Source organism: Calypte anna, chromosome 10, assembly GCF_003957555.1.
Source record: "Calypte anna isolate BGI_N300 chromosome 10, bCalAnn1_v1.p, whole genome shotgun sequence".
NCBI classification, from domain to species: Eukaryota; Metazoa; Chordata; class Aves; order Apodiformes; family Trochilidae; genus Calypte; species Calypte anna.
In genome coordinates, this window is record NC_044256.1 from 6452441 (window position 1) to 6476839 (window position 24399).

Sequence of the window (24399 nt, forward strand, 5' to 3'; positions counted from 1 at the left end):
TTCCGTGCTGTTAGATATGGGCTCTTTCACCACTTATCAGACAGCATATGCTCTAGTTTAGTCACACAGTCCTGATCAAATTCCTGCTAAAAAGAGCTGGAAGAAGAGTTAATTTTAATACCTTGAAGTATTGCAAGCCACTTCTTCCCTCCCTTCCTTTAAGGTGTTATATTTGCAGTGTGCTCCTCTGTACTTACGTGTATTAATTTTCTGGAGGGAAATGTGTTTTTCCAGCTGGCGTCTTAACTTTACTTCAGCTCCATATTTACCCAGTGTGCCATTGTCTGCCAGAATGAAATGGGTGTGGGAACTGTTGAGCACAGAGAGCTTACTTAGAGGGTTCGACATGGTTTGGTAAACCCGTGTTACCTGTGTGTCAAAAGTGAAGATGAACCTGGATTAGAACTAGGAACTAATTGTGAAAATACCCCACACTGCCCAGCAGAAACACATGACCTTTTTAACAAAAAATTAGAGAAGAATTAGAAACTGAGCTTGCTTTTACGTTCAAAACTGGAATTCTTCACAGCAGTGTTTTCCTTGGAAGCTGACAGTCAAATCTGTGCATTCTCCTGCATGTTACCCTAAGCTCATTAAGGCAGTCTCCTTGATCACACACTGGGTTTCATAATCCTCTTACTGCTTTAGAAAATACAGTCTCATTTGAAGTTCCTATTAATTAATATGCCATTGCAGAGTGCCCACCTACAATAACTGCCACTCTTGTACACATAACAGCCTGTACATGACTTACAGAAGTCTCAGCACTCCGTACTGAAGTTAGGGCCTAAAACTGTAACCACAGAGACATCTCTGCTATTGAAGGCAATGGAAACCTCACTAGCTCCTATTTACTTTGAAGTCATATGTGACAACCTGACAAATACATTTAAACGACAGCTTTTCTTCAATTCCAGCTCTTAGACATGCTTTAGAAACAGTGAAAATAATTATACTCCAAAAAGATTAGCAGGGTATTTTTTTACACAGCTGCCATTGCTACTTACACAGCAGTTTCCTTAAAGACTTACATCTTTTCCCATCAGATCTTCCTTGTTTTCTACAATGCCCCACGGAGCGATGCCTACGGCACATATCCGTCCTCTGGATTTGGAAGAATGATCTTTCAAGGCATCTCCCACATGACGAATGACACCTATAGATATAATTTCTTGTCACTTTTGACAGATCACTAAACAATAGAAATTTCTTCTTGTGCCTCACAGAGCTACCTGCTTTTCTGGATTGCTTACACTGCTAAGCTGGTATCTCTATAATAGAACATGCAATGGAAACAAATCCATGGTTTTCTTTTGTAACAGCTAAGTGTAAATCCTTTTGCCTTTTTGCATTTATTCCGTGAAGTCTTTGAAAGACTAAGTAACAGTTTCTTGACTTGCCACAGTCCCAAAATCCTCCTAGTGGAATCATGTGACATTGCTGTACAAGTGATGTTTTAATTACAGTCAAAAAGGACACACAGAAACATAAAACTAGTATGGTTCCAGATGGTCAGAGGAAAATGTAAACAGGAGATTGCTACATCTTCAGGTAGAGACATTTGTACCTGAATTCACAATTGCATTTCAAGATTACTTATTTAAAGTAATTCATTTAAAATACCTCAATAATTACAAGACAGAGCCATGCGCATGTGTGGCAGTGAGTGACCCCATGGAGACCATGACTCAGGGACATGGCATTTAAGGTGGATTATCAGTTCATCACTAACTCTCAGAGAGATCTCACAGCCTAAAGGATAACTCAGCCTTTGGCTGCATCAACAGGGAGCTGTCAAATGGAAGTAGAAAGGATGTTTTACTTCAGGGATGAAAAGCTTCATCATGCACTGCCTCAAACATTGCAGCATCCAAAATTCAAGAAGACCGCTATAAAAATAGAGTTCAAAGCAGAGGTGTGATAATGACTGGAAAACATGCTTAGTTGTAAGAATTTTATAGAAATCAGCCTGCACTGTTTGACAAAAGTGTTGTGTATTAAAAGACATGCAGAAAATACACCTTTATTAACAGAAAGGTCTTTGTACAAAAAACCCAAAACCAAACCAAACAAAAAAGAGTAGCAAGATGAGGGTAGGCAAATTCTGAGCAGATTTCCTACCTACAAGGATAATCAACCACTGAAAAAAATGTATTATAACTGGTGGCAGATCACTTAGTTCTGAAACCAAGGCTGAGAATTTTTTTCAGGGGACACACTGAGTCATGCCAATTTATATTGACCCAGAAAAATCTTATGGGCTTGGCAGAAGAGTAAATTATTACAATGGTCTTTTTTTGGTCTAGTGGCTAATGACTCATTCACGTAGACAGAAATCTTCTGCCTGTGGGAAAGATTAATGAATGAACATCAGTGAATTCTTAAGTAAGCTAAAAATGCTGGTAATAGCTTACCTGTACTAACACCTCCAGTGAAAATCCAAGCTCCTGTGGTCATGGCAGCCTTTATCAAACCTTTTCCAAATACTTGTTTTAATTTAGGTTGCATTTCAAAATTCTGGAGGCCTCCATGGACAGAGATTAGAAGCTTGGGCAGTTCCAGTTGCCAGTCTTTCACCATGAGATGCAGCAGAGAATCTGGTTTAGTGTCATATGACACACGGATATACTGCAAAGAGCAACATGCAATGTTATCGCTCTTTCTGCTCTCTAAGTTTTCTGTTGACTGAGCAAAGAATGATTATATTAAGCCTTCCACCTTGAAGCAAGAGTTCTACAATTTCTAAGCAACACATTACTAACTTTCTCTGCTGCTTATGGTAAGAAAAACTATGTTGAAACCTTTCACTTTGTTACTGAGAAATTACCATTTGCTTCATGAATTTTAAAAGCACCACTTTCCTCTCTTCATCTGAAAAGAGACTGCAGTTAAGTGATCCTAAGCTCTTATTTACAAATTTGCATTACTGGAATCCACCTACTTAAAATGACTGGAAGGTGCTTTGCACCATTCCTAAAACCCTGGTTTGACTGCCAAAGAGAATCAACCACCTTCATAAGAAATAGGAGGTTTATGTTACATTTTATCCCATTCACTGGTGATGTAAATATTTCTGCCTCCAAAGCAAATGATTTACATTCTTCTTAGTTTAGTTCTATTCTTGTGATTTCTTTTCAAACTATTACTCTATCAAAGAAAAATAATAAATTTGGTTTATTTCTGCTTTAAAAACAAACAAACCAACCATCACTAACAAAGCCCACAACCTCTTCCACACATTTTGTACAAATCTTTGCATTACAGTTGTCTCAAGTGACCATCTCAGCAGAGAGACTGGAAAGCAAATGGGTAAAAAAACAAATCTAGGTCTGGATTTGTTCAGAAGAGAGGCAAAACACAATGAGATTTTTTTCAAGAAGCTTGATTTGCTCTAACTTCCATTGCTAAGAAAACCTAACAGTCCAATTACCAGTTCTGGCAGGCCTCTGCCTTTTACGAGAGGCATGATTAATTTCTACTTTTATTAAACTTCAAACCTTAGGAAAAAAAGAATCTTTATCTATACTCTTTTTTTTGGCCCACAAAACTAGTACAACAAGATGGAATCTTGGGTATTAATACACACAGCTTCCTCATTAGCTGATATTTATCGACAGTGAATTAAATCAAACTATTCCATCAAGATATTGTAAGGCACTTCCTAGGCATTTTTTCCCTCTTGCCTTTTCTCTCTCTCTTTTTGGGCATTTTCCTCACAACTTTTGGAGACAGCAAATTTTCTGATTTAATCAAACTATGCAATGAGTGAGCTGGAATCCTGACATGTATCTGCTAAACTAGCAGATCAGATTAATACCTTAGTGTAGCCTATGCTCCTTACCATGGCCTTATTTGAATGTCCTCCTCCCTGGAATTCAAGGTTTCCATAGGCATCAGTTGGGTATGTTTGAGTGTGTTTACTGACAGACCATTTCTCTGGCTGAGCTTCCACTTGCTTTGCTTCTTCTCCATTTTTATTAGCTGTTATACTCGGAGGAGGTGGAATATGTTGGCTAATGAGCTGACCACAGCAGCACCTGTAAGTTAAAATTGAAAGCAACTTTGAGTTTTTGAACTGACCATACCTTGGCTTTCAATCATAGATATACCTCCTCTAGGTCCTGTGTGTTATATTTGACTACACCCATATGCCAGAATTCACAGCCCACAGTTGTTTCTAACCAAGAAATCTCAGGTTCTTTTCTGTAACACTTCAGAAAGCTGTTCTAGACTCAAGGACAGGGAATGGTACCAATTACAGTGCACATTATTACATCCTTTCTTATGCTCTGGTTTCCAGACCTGAGAAGAAATTACTCACTGCCTCTCAAGCCTGACCATTTCTGTATGACACGTTCCATAGCTCTATACAGATTTCAATGCAAAAATGCCTGGCACTTTTGTTCCTCTGTCATCTCCCTTTAAGGGTAGTGGGTAAATTGGGAATCAGTTTCCCACGTATAAAGACAAATCAAGTTCAGTTTCTTCAGTATTAACCTTTTCTGTTGGCCAAAAGAAAAATTTAAAATGTTACCTGCTACTGTCTTTGTTGTTGGCAATTATATAGATGCATTCTCTTTTCGAAAAGGTCTTCTCTATCCAAGCCTTTTGACCCTTAAAAAGGAAAGAAAAAAATATGAAGAAATGTACTGAGATATTTTTGTGTGGCAGATACAGTAACATTTGCCATCTATTTTGAACCACTATTTTGAAAACAAGCATTCATTAAATCACTTTTAAGTGCCAGAAACATCTACTCATGAAGCAAGTAGGCAATGTAAATTTTCCATGACTTAGGTAAAATTCAAACTTCAATGTACGTAAAAGCCTTTAAGGAAGGACATGTTGATCTTGAAGTTACAATATTTATCTGAAGGTCTACAAAAAATGCAGCTGCTTCTTCCTATTTCAGTAAATGGTCTCGAAATAGTACAGAAAACCAGCAGAAATTGTGATACAGATTGATAGCATTAACTCCACATAGTACTCCAGTATTATTCTTTATATATATATAAAATGACTTCCCAAAACCTCTCCTTGCTTTTTTAACAGTCTTCTCAAAACAATTTTTTTCTTGTTTTCAATCAAGTTCCATTCATTCCTAAAGCATCTAACTCTTAATGAGAAATGTTTCAGAAGGAGACATTGCTTAAATTGAAAAATGTTTGACAGAAAAAGTACAAGCTCTTCAAGTCTGTATCAAGTATCTGTGAAACAGGAGGAGGAAAACAACCTTGAAGACACAACAAAATTGGTCAGAAACAGCTGCAGGACAGTTTCCCATATTTCCCTTCTTGAAGATCCCAGGCCTTCTCTGTCCCTGCAACCATCACCAAGGCAAAGTATCCATGACTGCTACAATAAAGCAATATTTAGTGGCAAATTTTAACGTCTGTCTTCAAAAGCAGTAATTTATTTTTAAAGGAAAGAAAAATATTAAAAAAAGACTCACAATTTGATGACACTGATGAAAGCTTCTTCTTCTGAGTTTGACTTAGAGAATTGTGTCTTATATCACTTTTCAAGTAGGAAGCAAATGTCCTATGCTTTGCTTTGTGGAAGTGAAATGAAATCTTTCCCCAAGACAAAGGCTAAAAATGATATGAGAACTTTCAAGGTGCCTACAACAACAACAAGGGGCCTTTCCTGGAGAAAGAACTGAAAATATTGATGATTTTCTAACTTAAGAAAGTCAACTGCATATTTCTGTCAGATGAATGCTCTGTCAGCCTGTTCATTAATGTCTGTGAGACTGGACCAGCCCTTTAAGTCCTGCACAGTCTACAGCATGATGAATAGAGGGTGTGGTAGTTCATCTGTTTTCTTCTGTGAAGCAAGAGCTGTCTCTGAAGTTACTTTGTTGACTTGTTAGTTCCTGTCTGCCTTCTCAGTTTCCTCCACTATGTATGAAATAACAGGACACTACTTGAAGTTACCTCATTGTAAATAATTACAAATAAGTCACGAACCCAAGTTCTGCTTCATCAAAAACTTGTCCGTAATCTGCCCATACACGTAAACGTTTGCCTCGTTGCCTCTGAGCTGGAATGTCTGGACAGTCAGAGGTCTGGAATATCCTACACTTCTGCTCTGCACTTTAATTCACTTCTGATTTACTAGAACAGAACCACTTCATTTAATTTTAAAATTTGTTTCGGAAACCATAGCACCAAAGAGTGGGGAAGCATTAAGAACTCATTAGACAAAAGGTCATGTAGCTTACAATGTCACTTGCTTACTGAATGACAAGGCATTTAGCATAAAAACTTTTATTATGTAGCAAATTCAGAATGAAGAGAGTTATTAAATTTAAAATCTAAAAGCTGTTTGACTTGGACAAGCTTTCCTGTCTCAACTTTATATATGCTTTCTTCAAATGAACTGAAAAATCCCTTTGTTCTCCAAAATACTGAAAAGGTTGTTCTAATACGCTTTCTGGCAAGGCTTCGCCAACATGGCAAGTTCTAGCAGCAGTATCATTAGAAGCAGAGCTCAAAAAACACTTCAGCCCAGAGTATCAGAGTTTAGTTACAGAGGTGCAGGTCTCAAAAAGTACAAGGAAAAGCCCAAGACGGGGGCAGCCGAGAGGTTGTGTGGTAGGCAGAGGTGAGTGGTTACATCAACTAATGCCATTTATCTTTTCAGGATATGATTTTGCTAATTCACAGATATTCAGGCTGTTCAAAATATTCAGAGAGCTAAGAGTAATCTGTTTGACTTTAATTACACTTACTTTTCAAATTAATCCAAAATCATGCAGTGTTCAAACTGCTGTGTTACATCTATGTCCAATATTGTTACTTATGCTTATACACACCATATTAGCTTATAACCTTTAATGTTATAATATGATCTTAACAGGACCCAACAGAGTTTAATGTAATTAATTAATATTTAATTATGTTTGAGTATATTATCATTTTGTTTACATTAAACATATTTATTTTTCCCCCTCAAAAATCTGACAATTCTGTGTTGTCTCTGGTAACTCCTTGACTGAGTGACACAAATGCCCAGATCAATTCCACACTGCAGGAAGAACTCTTCAATATGTAAAAGCTAACACATGCTGCATATTTTACTGTTCTGTAGAGAATATTGGCAAATACAACCAAGAAATATCAAAACATGTTGCATTTTTACACCATGTAAAATGGTGTACAGCCTTGTGACATTCCCAGTAGCTAACTAACAGATACCTTTGCTATTATTCTGTGTTTCACGTAAAAACAGTTAATTACACAGATTTAAATCACAGACTTAGTATCTGTGTTTGGAAGGAAACTTTCACATCTTGGTATCTAAAATGATCTCTACAATACAGCTGAGCTTTCAGCTATGCAGTTGTTCTTAAAATCCCTCTTAAAGGAAGTCTGTTAACTACTGCTACATTGAAAAAAATATCTTTGATACTCACACCTAAAACCCCTATTACAAGTAAGTCAACACAGGCACTGCAGTTTGGACAATGCATTATGCTCCACTGGTTTATTTATCTGTGCTAATGGCAGGAAGGCAAGAGCAGGCATAGCAGATCTGAGAAGTAAAACCTCAGCACATTTTGTCAGCCTTTGAAGTTCCCCTGCTTTTTGTCTATTTAATCTGCTTAACCAAAGCTTCATTATAATCCAGTGCAAATAACTTGAGCAGAAACATTCACTGCTGGAAAACAGGCACTTTCCCCACTTATTTAATATGGATTCTCTCTCTGGATTGAAAACTAGTTGGTTTCACAAATAGACATATATAAGTACACATCCTGTCTCTTGTGAATTAGAAAAAAAATAACCAGTTTTTGACAGCCTTGGAATAGACAAATTGTTAAGGAACTATGACAGATCAGCTACAGTTTTCAGACCAACAACCAGTGGGAGTATCAGGCTGACAAATAGTTGCTGCCAGTAAGATTACAGCACTAAAAAAACATTGCATGTTTTCCATTCACCTCTCAGAAATATAAAAAAAGAAAGATACTGCCTCGTTGACAGTAGTGAATTTCAAACCTGCTTATTATTGCCAGTCCTGAATGTCGCAGTAATAATCTAATCTGGAAAAAACATCTCAGATGTTCAGTGGCATATTCTCCTTAAAGAAAGCTGTCAGTGGGTCTCCTAAACTTTAATAAAAGCAAACCAAAATCATTGCTAATTCTTGCTTTTCAGCCTACAAATCACAACGTTGGCAAGAAACAGTATAAACTAATACACGATTTGTATTACTCCACTTTATGGAACTGTTACATCTCCATAGCATTAACAAAAGGTATCCTCCTGTAGAAGGTCAAGGAAAGCATTTGCTTTGTAACTCATGGGGTAACAAAATCAAGGCTCTAAACAAATAAACAGCTTTCTAATACAGTCATTAATAAACATAAGAACTAGTTCTGTAAACACTAGCTGTCCTTTGACTATCACAAATTAAGTTGCTGAGAAACATGTATCTACAGTTGCAGACATGCAGTCACTGAAGAGAAAACTTTCCATCACTACCACTCACAGACAGTTCCAATTTGCTGCTAAATTAACACTAATTTTTCATACTTCAATTCATATAACCAATCAGTCAATGGACAAGCAATACACCTGAGTTTCAGGCTGTACCATAACAGATCTTGCAGTTCTGTTTCACTTCAGCTTCATGCAAGAGCAGCAGATAGGCTCTGGACAACTGCATTTCTAATGAAAATCCATGGTGGGAATCAACATAGGACAGCAAAGCCACTGGAAATTCCATGCCACAAAATTTCACATGCCACTGTGCCACCAGAAGCTGTGAGTTTCAGCTGTCATACACCTCTGCAGGACAGCAGCAGCAATTAGGCTCTGTCAATAGTCATAATGATAAAGCTACCAGTGAAGTAGGTGAAAAATCTGGGAACCATAAGTGGGGTAGAGATGAGAGTCACAGTGTCACTGGAGCACATCCAAAGCCCAAAAGAAACCAGAGCTACAGCCAATGTATTCAGCACTCTCAACTGCCACGATCCCCAAAGTTGCATATTCCATGCAACTGAAATAAATCTTTGCTGGATGGCTTGGTGTGCTTTGCTTGGGCACAGAATAGGATGGGGCCTTATGTTCTAGCTAGACAGCATCTGCTCTTGGCACCTGAGCCCTTCTAAGGACCCCACGCTCCCCAGCTGCTGCACTCCAGTGAGGCCTTGTCTCTACCAGGCACAGCTTGGCAGGCAAGCCAGCGTGCAAAGAGCAGTGCTGGGTGCACCCAGTGATGCAGAGGGGTCAGACACAGCAGTGCCTGACACACAGGTGCCAAAGGGGAGCAGGCAGGGGACCAAATGAATGTTTTCATGAATAACACAGGGTTTGACAAAGCTCTTCATACTAAATCAAGCACAGAGTAATATGAAAATGGAGTTGGCTGGACAGCATGCTCACATCTGTGGAATGATACAAATCACTTTCACCAACATCATCAGGGTGTGGATAGATTATTTTAATTTATGAAAACATTCCGATCTAACAGATGTTCACATCATCTTACCAACAGTTTCTGGTAATCCTCCCTCAACTTGCAGTGTGCTGCAAAAGGTGTTATCACCAGGGAAGTTAAATCTCAACTGGCTTGCCCAGTTACCTAATTAGAATGCTCTACGGTATTAAACTGGGCTATTTATACTGGATTTGAGCAGTGAGATGTTTGCTTTGGTGAGATAATGAGAGAAAGAAGCAGTGTGGAGGTGGTAGAAAGTTCATACATATACATGTGCATGGTGTACAAGTCCATTCACCACATAAACGAGCCTACAGACCTCTGAAATGCCATGCAGGTGACCACATTTAATTGCTGTTACTTGAGAAAACAAGTAAAATCTTTTATGATACAAGTAAGAACTAAGTAAAAAAGTAAGAATTGCCCGATAAATAACTGGGAGAAGAGAAGAAAAAAATTTTATCAGCCAAATCCCTTTTATTTGGAACTTAAAAACTGATAGTAGATATATATCTATTTTTGCACTTCCTTTAAATGCAACATCCATCATTCTTATTCACTTTGAAGGAATATTTTTCCTGAATGCCCAACTGATCATCCTTTTAGGTGATTAGTTCTAATTAGAACAATTCTCATCTTAATGCTGGTGTTCTTGGACAAAATACTTGGACAAAATACTTGGACAAAAATACTCCAAACTATGTGATGAATGATAATAGCCAATTTTGTAGCCAGTCATGAACTGGTAACATTTTACTGAAAAGTTGTTATTTGCTAAGAGATACAGGGCATAGAAACATAATGCTACTTCAAATTTGTGTTCTGTCACTAAGGAGCCAGACATTAACACTGTCCCCAGCTAGAGAACACAGTGACAGTATGAGAATCTAAACTAAATTTCCAAAATGAGTTTGCATGTGTTTTATAAAAAAATATTTATTTGTACAACTGATACTAATTTTTTCACAATAAGGAGTACAACAAACAATACCTAATAGAAAAAAGATCTCATTGTTTGCTAGTAAGCATAGCATCAAGAATGGATTTATACCAGTTGTAAGATTCTTTCAAAGGCTTTTTCCTCAGCACAATTCTTATTTTCATCCCAGTGTGTTTTTCATATGCTTCAACTTTAGCCTGTGCTCTTGTAGCAACTTTATCAGGAATCCATTTGCTCTGTGTTTGAGATTATCACACAACAGGCAGGATGGCAGAGTCAGTAAGCACTCTTGTAATTTCAATTCAGGCCAGAAATCACTCCTGCTGATGCTGTGGAAACCAGTAAGTAGTGCTGTGCTGCCCAGAGAGCTGTAATGAGCTCTCAGACCTTCATTATGCTTTGTGCTTCTGGCCTGCTGGTGAGGCACACAGAAATATCTGCTGAAATAAAGAGTAATTTTTTTCTCTGCACATTCATTAACTTAGGGATACAGTCTTCTAAAGCAAGTGACAAGCTCTCTTTTCAAGTTTACACAATCCTCCTGCATGACTACGAGTTATAAAACTCTTCCCTAGAGGCTTAGAGATGTGCAAAACAGCCCCTACACCACAGCAGACCTGCCTTGCTCAACCATAGCTGGGTATATTCAGCTCCAGCTCAAAGTCCATAGAGGCACAACAGTGAAGTGCACTGGATGAGCTCAGACAGTCTGCTGAGAGGCAGCACAGCTTCCTGGGCACAACTCAGCATTAGAATAAGTAAACAGTTAATGCAACAAAACAAAACCTGTGAGCACACAGCGGGACAGCTTTGCTCACTGCTTGTCTGCAGAGAACACACCATGTGTCATTTTGCAATGGAGGAAGTTGTTTGGTGTGGAATGCAGAAAGAAATTAATTGACCAGGTTACACACTACACCTACCACACCTACCACTTTTTCAGGTAGCAAAAACCATTCCTGAAACAGCTCAGCTCCATTCCTTACTGCACCAAATTTCAGGGAAGAGATTTTCTAAGAAATGTTAACAATGCTGTACAATCTCCATTTTTCACCCATTTCAGTTGTTGTTAACTTGCCAAATCCTCCTCTTGCCTTTTGTCCCTCTATTCTAGATGCTAGTGAGATAAGGAACACACATATATATGTACTTAGCCTGCTTTCTGAGATTTGTTTTGGGAATTTTTTCCTCAAAAAACCCTTCAGCCTGTGGACACTTCATATAACTAGTTTTACTTCAAGGTCTTAATGAGTAGCAGAGCTACAACAAACACAAACCAAGATGTGAGGATGGGAAGGAAGTGCAGAGTAAACTTCTCTCTGGGTAGTGGAGTTATATAAGTACTGTTTCTCAAGAGACCCAATACCGCAGAGAGGAGGAGCAGAGGCAGCCAGCAGCCTCTACTATGATGCTAGTTACACCACTTTCTTCTACAAGATAATTTGTTAATAATTCATATTTGAAGATGTAAGATGACTCTAATCTCTAGCTGGGATAAGACTCAACGATTTCTGCACTGTAACTGTTATCTTCTCTGCCTAATGAGGACACTTTGCTAGACACAGTTATAAAGGAATTCAGATGCTCCCACATTATAGGCACATGAGACACTTCTACTTCTAACTATGAGCCCTTCATTCAGGCTACTCTGACCTGACATGAAAAACTCTGTTCTCATGAAACCCCATATGATTCAACACCCTCACTAGCAGATCTTTCTTTGTGAAATTCATCAATACTTTTGAAATCTTAAGCAGCATAACACGGATGCCCCTTGTGACCAAATTAAGTCAATGAGTATTTCTAACTCAAAATACCCCTGTGCTTTATTCTCCTGCTTATTTTTTTGGTTTAGAAAACTGTGTTGCTAGAAGTTAATTACACATGCAAACAAAGACTAACCTACACTTAATGATTCAGATACAAAAAAAGCCACAACACTGAATTGGACTAGATTATTGCCTCTACCTGAGAGGGATCTGGGTCATTCAGGTCCACACTATGAAGAATAATGACTACAAGGAGTAGAAATGATCAAAAATTTACTGTTTTGAAAAGAGTTTAAATGTAAGCACTTCTTTGGTGTAAGATGTTACAACTAGTTCAGAGGTAGCATCTATAAAATTTCAGAGAAGCCAGTGAAATACAGATTTTTCATACAAGATGTAATAGTATGGTTTGAAACATTACAATAATTTTTCTTTAATAAACAGGGCAAACCATGAATGGGAAATATGTTAAGAGGACTACATGTTCTGTGAGGTGTTATTTATTATTATTTATACGAGATTTTCTTAGTTTTACCTGAAGTGCAGAGTGCACTGAACAGGTGGGCTTAGAATATTTATCATATTGGTATATTGATGTGTGAAAGAAAGTCACTGTTAAGTGTATAGTGCCAGGCATGATAATAAAACACACTTCAACATTACTCCAATTTAAAATGTCTATGTTCACAGTATACTACAATATATGCATCTCATCAGTCTCTAAAATATACTGAGTAAATACGTATTTGAGAAATGGTAACAAATATTTACTTCCCTCTTCTGCTTTCTGTAAATATACACTCTTTTTGCAAGATATGTAATACATAGTTAGCAATCTGTCCTTTAAGAAATTAACATTAATTTGCAGTTGTTTTCCTGAAAGCAAGATTCTCCAAGTAGAATTCAGTTGAATAGTTTGAGCTCTTGACAATCTGCAACTTGCTGTGGATAATTTTACACTCAGTAAAGCAATTCTTTTTTAGGCATTAGCTAATAGGTAAGCTTTAACAGAATATATCACAATCAGCCACATTTTATACTGTGCTTTCTGCCATTTAAGAAAAAAAAAAAAAAAAAAAAAAAAAGAATTTCCAGCGAATTTAACTCAAACTGCAGGGTTTGCATAAAATTATTTTTTCTAATCTTTTAGAAATCTTAACAAAAGCATTTGAACTCAAAAGTTGAATTATTTTCTGGAGACACTAAATATGTATGTATATATATTTAGTATATGTATGTATAAACGTGTATACATATTTAGTGAGAGTTGCCAACTATCACTAGGAACTTACTGAAAAGTTGAGTACTTCAGGACTGAAATACTTACAAATAGAGAGGGCAAAGGGAGATTGCAAATGAGATGATAGATGAAAAAAGTTTACAGAAAATTTAGTCAACCTTCTTTTCAGTCCTTACCCATACAATACCCTTGAAGCTTTGAGTCAAAGAAATTAATAGGTGCCATAGAGACAGAAAACACCGTTTCCCGATTTTGTAACGGTGTGCAACATATTTTTCTTCTGTAAAGAGAGAAAAGAATGCATCGAGCTCCAAGAAATCATACTATGATACAGAAAATGAACACAGGAAATACTCTGCCTGTTGTGGTACACTGTATCATTTACCATTGACAGATATGTACAAGCTCATTAACATATTTGCTTTAAAATATCTGCAGTTTGCCATTTGAGTTGGAAGAATTGTGGGGAAAAATTAGGATGAAGGTTTCTCTTTATTGGATTTGAATCTGTTATCAAAAGAGAGGAATTTAAAGCCTGAATTACAAGAGTTAAAGGAGACTCAGAGGCCAGAAGCTATCTTCATGGCTGCCCCCAGTTCAACAAGGGAATTAGACATGGATATGCCCTCTAGGACCTACTGCTACTCTGAGATGTCCCTGAAGACCCCAACTGCACTACAGGAGAAGGGTAGGAACGACAGGAGAGTGGATGGGAGCATCTTTTATTGGAATTATGATTGGAAGTTCTAACAAGTAGCAAAGGCCAAAACTGAGCTTCCTCAGCCCTTCAGTAACTTGAAAGACTGGAATGTGGATACTCAGCTGGATCTTGGTGAGGGAGATCTCAAAGAGACTTCTCATCTCAGAGCTCAATGTGTTTAATGGCAGAATGACATTTAAAATTACTTAAAATGACAACAGCAGCACTGATGATACACATGTGATGTGGGCTGCTGGTAAACACTGTAAGCATTGCACTGAGAAACCCCCTTTACTGGCAGTCCTCACTGGGGTAACAAAACCCACCATAAACTATGGCCTTTTATGTTCTAAGACTTACATAATACCTGACATACCACTGGATCTTAAAAACTCTTCAAGGCTTGCTTATCAGAAGGCTTATTGCCAAACCCCAGAAAGTATTACTGGCTAATTTTGAAAACTGAAAACAACCCCAAACTACAGGATCAACGTACAAAACAAAACACAACCCACCCCCCTTTCCTGTAGAATTAGCTCTAAACCAGCATTCAAAAACACTGAAATACACAAGATATGTTTTCACATGATTTGTCTTTGCCAGTATTTCTACATCTTATAGTAGTACCCAAGCAACTCTGTCATTATGAAACGTTTCAAAACTTTTTTTTTTTTTTTTTTTATTTGAAACCTCATTTTGTCTTCACGCAATCCGTCCTTTAGGTTTCACATCTTCCAAAGTAAATGAAAAATCTAGGAAGTAGTCAAATCAGAATATTGTCCCTTCAGTTGCATCATCTTTCTCCAATCAGTTGTAGGTCACTATAGAGCTCTTCAGCACAAATTTCAATATTTCAATTAGCATCCATGCTAAAAGAGGATGCAAAGAAGATGACAATTAAGAATGAAACAGAAAAGCATTTAAAATCATGTCCTACCTGTTTGTCACTGGAAGTGTTTCAGAGTTTGGAAAGATGAATAGAATAAAATAGAATAAATAAATTGCGTCTAAAATAAATACATTGCATTTAATTCTGAGCTTCTGTCCCATCTTTCTGTTTACTGTTCAGACTTCTCATTCATCTTACTGTTAGGACTTCCAATCTCTCTGAAGTTCATGAGAATTCCCAAGGAGAAGGGTTTCCACCACTTTAAGAAGAGAATCTCATATGATAAGCATGTGAGCAGCTTCTTTGTTCAAATCAATCTCATGACTCTCTTTGAAGGTAATCCTTTAGAAGTCTCATGACCCATCTCCCTGCCCAGAGGGTATTTTCATCTCATGGTGGAACAAGGCACAACAAATCTACTTTGATAGTGCCCACATCTCCAATTTGTTAAACCTCCTTTACTCTCTTCAAACAGCAGATGGACTTGCTGTAAAAATGCCGGCACTGCAGAAAGGCTAAATCAGGAGCCCAAACTTTTAATTTGAAGTATCCCCTCCCTTCTGCTAAAATATCAATGTTATTTGCATAATTGAGACAATTGGACATAATAGTCCTTTCAGGGGTCCTCATTAGATGTACAGCTCTACATTCTTTGAAAAGAAGAAAAAAGGAGGTCATACAGCATTAATTATATCTAATCCGTTTTAGAACAATTTGAAGTTGGGCAAAATGCTGGACTAAAACAGCTGAAGCTGTAAATAAGCCATTCATTTTGTAACTTTACGTATCACATGCATTTTCATACCCTGTTGCTTTTGTGAGTTTAATGAACTCTGCTCCAAAGGGCTTGCTTTCCATCTTCTCATAATTGAAAACTACCAACAGCAAAAGAAAACATATGTTGCAGGTAGTCCTTTTTTTCTGCTCTAACTTTCAAATATCTGACTTGTCTTCTTTTCCTGAGTGCCAGCATAATGCAGTAAGTATGGCATCTAGAATCTCATGTAAAGATCATACTACCTAAAGCTAAGAAGGCAGTCTAACTTCTTGCTTCTACTGCACTGTACTGTGCAGTCAAGTAGCCTGCGAGAGTCTAACCTTACTTTGTTGTACCTGTATCTGTTCTCCAATAATGCACAAACATTTGTGGTTGGTACAGAAATATCTTACAGACATAATTTTCAACTTCCATCCTGCCCTAAATGCCAAAGCATGCAGCTGAAACAGCTTTGTTTTAGAACCAGACCCTGCTCTTCCTAATGAGAGCAGTATCCTGCTGACTTCAGGAGAAACAGCAATGGGGTATGGAAGAATTAGACATGCCTCTGGGATACCACAATGCCAAAAAAATGTTGGACTTTATTTTTTTTTTTTGAGGACACTTTGAAGAAAGCAAGACACTAATAAGAAAGCAAAAAGCCAAAGAAAGCAAGCAACTAAGTCTGTTGTGGCACACAGCATTCCATTAATTAAGGAAATACAGATCATTCCTTCGTTTAGAGAAATTTTTACTTGAAGCCTTCATCCAAAGTTCACCAAATTTAATGAGAAGCTTTCTACCATTGTACTGAACAGGCACTGAAAACAGGGCCTGTCACAGGTGTATGACAAAGTTGCATGAATTTCTGATCATGTTACTAGTTCTGACCTCTGAAATCACATCAAACTTATGTCCCAGATGTTGCAGAAACTATGTGACATCCCATACCAGAAAAAGGATCGTCGCAAAGACACTACCCACCATTCTTGCAAGCTGAGCATAGAAATTGAGGACTATATGATACAGTCAACAGATATTTCTTTTGCCAGTGAAAACCAGATTCCAGACACAGTGGCTGTTATGGATCCCTCTTCTATCTGGAACGTGGTGTACTCTGCGAGCTAGAAAAAGCTGATCTATTGGACAAACCGCAAGGAATGTTTTCAAAGATACACAAGCCAAAAAAAAATATACCAAAACAAGTAATTTGGGCACTTAACTCCCTTCTGAAAATGGACATGCAGCATGGTATGTTTCTTCTGGCTTGGTTCTCTATAGCAACAGAAGTTAAAAAGGAATTAATGCCTTTTTGATCGACAATGAAGTTTTCCTTGGCCAGCCATTATGTGAGCATGCAGGCTGCCACTAACTGCACCTGCACTTGCAAGACAGGACACATTTAAGAATCAATACTGGAAACATCACACCTGTGTGTTTTATTCCTCCATTTTTTAGTTCAAACTGCAATGACAAATGCACACCTGAGGAAGGACGGTATTATTTTAAAAATGAAATGCAAGTTTCCATTTCCTTACCCTGAAGTGAAATTTGAATAAGCATGCAAGCCTGCCAGCATGTCCTTTCTACAGCACCCTAAGTGCTCTGGCACCTCAGTCTAATTACAGAGACTGATGAAAGATAGCCAGGCCATATGCATCTACCCCAAAAGATAAACATTTTATTGCTCAGTTTAAGGTGACTGATATCAAAGCACCACCTCTACAAACAGTGTAAACATTTTCTTTACTTGTTATTGCTTATAAATAAAGAACAACTTCTGAAAATTATGAAAAACACTAACTTTAAATTAGGTGTTTTAAGCAAAGCCAAAGTTTGTCAGAATTCCTACACTCTAATGAGAATGCTCTGAATAGTAGTTCAGATTACACAAGATACCATTCTATGTATACAAAAATATGGTAAGATAAAGATTGTATAATAGAATAGGAATTGCATATAACTAAGGGTGGGGTGGAGCAGGGAAGAGCCACCTAAAAGCAAGGAGACTTACAAAGACTGTATAAAATAAACCTCAACCAAGTTGACTAAAACCCTAATAAATGTGAAATTCTGTCATCGAGGGCCAACAACCTGCAGTATGCTGTGCTTGCTATCTGAAATCCCTGCGAAAAAATTCTGCATGGTAAGAGGAAGAAATCACTTGCATTTAACTCCGACTATATAATTCTGTCAAGTTCAGCCAAAGTGCTCATTCAGAGTTCAAAGGAATAACACACATGAGTGAAAAAAAATTACATTCTCAGAGAAAATGCCACTACACAAAGACAGTTTTCATGGATGCCTGCACTCATACTATGGGAAGGCTCACAGTACTTGGAGCTTGTTTTGTGACATGGCTTGATGTAAATGCATTGTGAAGGAAAGGGATAAAGATATGCATCTCTCTGCTGCCCTCGCTGTGACTGTCTCAGAAAAAAAACCACCTCAGTTTGCAATGGTACTCAGTACCCACATGCTTGCAGGGAGTAAGCAAGAATGAAAAACTGATGTATTCAGTTTTACCTATTTAAACAGTAGCTTCACATACAACATAGAGGCATTTAGCCCATAGGAAAAAAAAAAAAAAAGTTTTACTGTTTTTATTTACAACCTTTACTGGCTACACATGCCCTTATTACTTCTACGCCCAAAATAAAATATGATTACTTCACGGATAGCAAATAACTTATCTCAAAAAAATAACAAGTTGCTATGGTTTCACTGCAACTGCTGCTAATCTAATATCTGGGTAATCAGTTATATTTATGTATGAATAATTAAAAACTCAGTAACCACAACTGTTTTTCCAAGGGATAAGACAAGAGTCTTCTTAACAAGTAGATAAAATGCATTACACTCTTCCCTGATGCATTCACCTTATGAAGCACTTGAACATATTAAAAGATAAAAAGCATCCCCTGAACTACAGGTCTCTTCATTATTCAAAAATCTCATAATTTCAAAAACAGCATGTCCCAGCAGATTCTGGTACAACAAATATCACCTGATGGCACTATCACATCTACAACTAAATGGACCACTTGAAAAACTCAAAGGCAAAACACTGGAAGAGCATTTTATAGTGTCTTGGGCTAAAAATGCTGTGGAAGACTGAATGAGTGAATGAAATTGCAAGTGCATCTTGCTCTGCTTGTATGCCTTTGTGCTTGAGGAGAGCAGTTAGCATTTGGTCCAGATATACACCACCCAAGCACAAATGGAAGGATTACATGGAATGATTGGGTAAGCTCAAAGTGCTGCAGTCAGTGACAAAACATCCAAGGGAGAACATTCTCACCACAACCAACTAGAATTTCTGTTCAGGAGTGACACAGTCTTTTCCCCTCCTGAGCCCAAGATCTCACTGCAACAGGCGAAATGTTGGCAGGGTGACTGAGATAACAAAGAAAGTAGGGCTCTCACCTACCTTCCTGCACTGTGGGCTAAAACAAAGCACTAACTGTAGATTTTAGACCTCCAGCAATACCTAAATTCACAAAAGTCAAAAAGCAGCCCAAAAGAAAAAATAGGTGGGAAACAAAATTTTCACATAAACCACTTAATGCCAGTGAAGAACTATTCAGTTAATCTGGTTGTCAAAAAGCTAAATACAAACAACAACTCAAAAAGTCTGAAAGTACAATCAACAAACTGTATAAACCATGAACAAAATTGTTGAGAAATGGCAGCATTTCCAAGATTATGTCTATTAAACAAGGTACATTTATTGAAATGTGATGATCTCTGCATAAAATGGATTCGGAGGTACAGACTGTCTGGTTTGAAGTACAAGCTATTATCCCCAGAACATTTATGATGACCTTGAGTAGGATCTGATATGACCATGCAGTGCATCATCTGTAAAACACGTTTCCCTAACTCCTTTGTGTAAAGTCCCAGTCTGCAATCCACTGAAAACACCAAGTCCCTGTAAAAAATATACTGCTTCTTTTGCAATGAGTGCTTTTAGGTTGACAGAATTCTAAAATAAATTTGATGGCTTGTTTCAACTGGTATATTATCACTGCAGTTCTTCTCTGGATGGTATACATTTATAACTAAATAAAATCACTGCTTTCTTTAATGCCCAGGTTTATCTAGGAACTCATCCACAGCATTCCTCTAGAGTTTCAGCAAGTGGTTAGAATTTGAAAGGGTAATTATAAGGCAGAACAGGGAAAAATTGACACAGCTTTTTCTAACATGGTGCAAATGCAAGAAAGACTGTTCCATCCTGTGATAAATGCAAAGGAAATGAGTTATCTTTGGTAAGATTTTACCCACTGAAAAGTGGTTTTGTAGTTCCGTCAGGTACTGGTAAGTACTATTCCTCCCTCTTGGAAACACTGTTAAACTTCTCATAGTGACAGTGCCAACTGTCTGTGTCTCCCAGTTCCCCCCCTCCTCCAGCTTTGCTTTGTATTTGAAGGGGCTTTGTGCAGAAAAAACACCAAATGAATTGTGTGTTCTGCGTAAGCACAACTGACATCAAAGATGAAAAAAGTGCTCATCACTCAGAGCAGCAATATACCAGTACCATTCATGCCACCCCCTTCCCAGGGGACCTGAATTCCTCTCCTACCTAGACTGCTCACATCCAGGTTATAACACAAAGCCATTTGCTTCACTCTTAATTCTGTAAAACTGTACATATATGCTTGACTTTACAGCCATGAATAGCCCCTCCTGACTTCCATCACACTATGCCCTACGCAGAGTGCTGCTCAGACAAAGCCAATGAGACAATTTAGGAGCTTAGAGCTAAGGTTGTCTGTAAGTATGCACTGTATAAAGAATTTTGGAGGCATAAACCAGTGCCTTCTACAATGAAAAGAATATTCTGTGCTTTTTGAGCAGTGTTCATCTGTCCTTTTCAGCCTAAAACAATGAACAGCTATTTATCTGCTCATAAAACTTTGTGTAGTTTTAGTTCCAAGCCAAAGAGTTTATAGGCATTCTGAATTCGCAGAACATTTGATTAGAAATCTACTGTCATAAATGTAGCCCCTGCTGATCAATACATGGGTTGAGATAAATTAAAACCACAGTAAGTTGCTGAAACACTATGAGGCACTGCAGCTTTCAGCTTTGTCAAACATAATATGTGCCTCCCAGTAATTAAAACAGAAATGGCAACAAGAAGCAAACACTCTTGTTAAAGAGATTCTGAAGTTATTAATTCTTCTTATAATTACTGGAGTGAAAGGGTGTGGGGAATCTCAGAATCTTTAGTTTTATTAATCTCCAGCTGCACAATCACTAAAAAAGAATTTAGGGATTTTCTTGGATTAACTCCAGTCCCTAAGTACTGAATATCCAGCAGCATCCAGTGTGCATTAGGTGTACCTTCTGAAACTTCTGGTTTCATTTCCAGTTCAAGCCTGTTAGACCATTTCACACTGTGAACCAAAGCAAAGAAAGTAGGAATGAGTGGAAGATTTGCTTCAAAAACATCCTCCTGCTCCAAAGTAAAGTGAGTGTAATGCTTGCACTCAGGTACCCAAATTACTCTCATGCTGTTTTTTAAAAAGGTACAGTTTTCTTATTTTATAATGAAAGGCAAGTGACTTATTTCACTTAGTTTTCTTACACTCTCACAAAATGCCTAAATATGTTATTTAAGTAACACGGATATCAGGAAAAGCAAATTCATAATGCTCCCATGAATCTTGTATAAAAGTAAAGAAAATTGTTCACACTGCAGAGTGTGTATTTCATTTCTGAGCTGGCCTTAGTCAAATCAGAAAAATGTTTTTAAAGAGGAGACTTACCCAGTGACTGAGTTCTACTCGTATATCTCTCAGCAAGAAAACACAGAACTCCCAAGTAAGAAGTATTTCTCTTACTGCCCTAAAAGACACATCTTGAGCAGCTTAGTATACGAATATAGCTCTAGTGATTTCATGGTCATTTACTATCTTAAATTGATATTGAACAAATCTATAGTTTGCAATACATTTAATTATTGTCAATGGAAGACTTTCTAATTTATTAGCTTAGATGTTTCTCTTAGCAAAAATTAAAAAAGAGCTTTAGGAACATATTTTTCTGTTATTTCTTCCAGTCAGTGCTAATGACATACCCATCACAAGATGCTTTTCTGACTTATCTAGTATGGGAGGGAAGTACTAAACAGAGATGACAGTTTTACAGTAAAGCAAATGTTCAGAAATTTAAAACACATTTGGAAAGAAGTCAAGAGTTTTTAATAATTCTGTTACAGGCTTTATACATGAAGAATCTCTTTACCTCTTTCCATGCTGTCTCCTATAATTTAATCTGAAGGGATTATAAGGGATAGTTTCCTACAAAAATTCTGATACTCTCCTGCATCTCACATGAGGATGAGGACACTGAGGATATGGAAACACAAAAAACATGCTCAAAACCATTGATCTGAGCTTCCAATCATTCATTTCTATCAGGACTGAGAACTTCCCAAGTCTGAGATAAGGGTTTTTTAGTCTGTAAATCACAAGCATAAATACAGACCTTGTAGTTATAAATTTACTTACATGTGCAATATATTATATACACCTCTTAAAAAGATTATAAATCCTCTAGTATTCTAGCTGTAGCAATTACATCTATGCTGCTTTCATGGGGCAGACTGAAATCTGGGGCATAATCTGCTTTACAAGCCCTGTTCTGTAGTAATCCTGCTGGAATGTGCATTGTGCATCAACCTTACCCTGCCTTTTAAGAGAGAATGTTTCTCATATTTCATTAAAGCTATACCAGAACAAGTTAAACTTACAGAACTGCTGTGCTCTGGTTTATCAAGTTAATCAGAGCTTGATTCTCTGAGGTCACTGCCTTCTTCAGCTAGTACCCATGAAAATTTTTCTTAGACAGCTTTCCTGCTTGCTTTCCCTTTCATTCAGGAGCTTGTGAGTTCACTCTGTTTGGACCTTATACTTACCAATTTTCATTACTGTAATTACCTCAACTCTCATGATTTTTGTCCTTTCAGTGAAGGTTTGTAGCATTCCTGCTAGCTATTTTTGAAAAAAAAAGGGGGGGGGGGGGGGAGAAAGGAGAGAATACCTAATACTGATCCAAACTTTCTGCTTGCTGAGCCTGTTTAGGACATTATTCTCTAGTATGACAGATGAGTTTCAGTAAAAGAGAGCCAATAAATTTTGCACATGACTTCTTGCTAGACTCAATACATGCAGCTAGGCTTGAACAAGAGCTCCCTAGCTTACAGTTACAAAAAAGATTTCAATGTGTACTTCTCTACATACCACAGTATTTATCTCGATGTTCTCTGTAGTACTTTGCTACTATTTTCCAAGCCTATCCAGTATTAAGACTGGGGTTTGGGAGACACAGGATAGAGTATCTTCTTGTCTTGAATCCTGTTCTATCCCCAATCTATTACAGTTCCAAAAAATTATGAAATGAATACTCCATTCTTTCTTGGATGGGTTCCTGAACAGGTCCAGAAGAGTACTAGATCCCTGTGAGGGGGCATCTATCTACACTGAAGAGTTAATACAAATGAAGGCATAGAGATACTTGTTAAGTCTTGGTGCATGCAGTAGAGCCATCATCAGCAATTCTACAGTTAGGTGGAATCTAGGATTTCCTCAGCAGCATTATTCACAACAGTGGGAGTTTTTATTTATGTCAGTATTTGACTTGAGACAGAAGGTGCTTATGGCAAAGTATTAAAAAACAAAACAAAGTCCAGTCTTACAGGTGTAACAAGAATTGCAGTATAGTCATTAATCAATGCAATTCTGCTCTCACCATGTCTTCCTACCTGCTCTGCAGAGTACCTTACCTATTGCTTTAATTTGCAAAGGTACTGCCTGTGTATTAATCACTGTATAGATTAATTCAAATTAACTAATACAAATTTTCTTCCTTGTGTTTTGTATACCTCTCCTCACTACATTTATTAATTTGTCCACACTTTCTTAAAGGCATCTGTATTATCTACATAGGTATACTACATTTATGCCAAAAGATAAAAAATGTCCTTCCAGGGACTGTTAGGAAGCATCAGTGTGCTTACTTTATTGGTTTTGCAGGCAGAAAGTTCCCATGAAGGATTAGGTAAAATGATTTGTGCCTTTTAGTTGCAAAGCTCATACTAAGCTGGACATTCTCAGGATGTGCTCTCAGGACTGCTCAACTTTGCTGAATGTGCAGTTCCATGAAACACTGATTACTATACGATTCCAGCTCACTGGCCTTAAGCATTAGCATGGGATTTTACTTCCTCCCCCCACCCCACACTCTAGCAGACCTTCAAGCAGGGTACAGGGGAGTGAAGACAGCATTCTAAAATGAGACACATTCAAAGGTAGACATATGTAATTTCAAATAATGCCTACCATCTTCATTTTACCATAATGCTATTTCAGGCCTATCAATAAACAAAAAGGAGCACAACAGAATGTGGGTTTTTTGTCAAGAAAAAGAGCAATGAAACTTTCAGGACTTTGCATTGCTTTGCTTTGTTTGTTTGTTTTTTTAACAAAGAAAGTAAGAAAGTAATTAAGAAATGAAGAAAGTAATACTCATTATTAAAAAATACAGATGACAGGTTAAATGCATCCTTCATAAAGGACAGGATTACAATCAAGGCTTTCAAGGACCAAAATGCAAGACCAAACAAAACAGAAGCAAAGTGCAAAGCT

At 37.5% G+C, this 24399-nt stretch overlaps 1 protein-coding gene across 1 annotated transcript in view; it reads right to left on the reverse strand.

Annotated features, from left to right (window-relative positions):
• Nucleotides 1-24399, reverse strand: part of TRPM1 (transient receptor potential cation channel subfamily M member 1) — a 93125-nt gene that overhangs the window by 35819 nt on the left and 32907 nt on the right. The window contains exons 4-8 of the mRNA XM_030456730.1: nucleotides 4535-4614; nucleotides 3842-4037; nucleotides 2415-2628; nucleotides 1032-1156; nucleotides 198-369 (exon numbers count right to left, since the gene is read on the reverse strand). Of these exons, the coding sequence (XP_030312590.1) occupies nucleotides 198-369; nucleotides 1032-1156; nucleotides 2415-2628; nucleotides 3842-4037; nucleotides 4535-4614 (787 nt within the window). The remainder of the gene's footprint in view (nucleotides 1-197; nucleotides 370-1031; nucleotides 1157-2414; nucleotides 2629-3841; nucleotides 4038-4534; nucleotides 4615-24399) is intronic.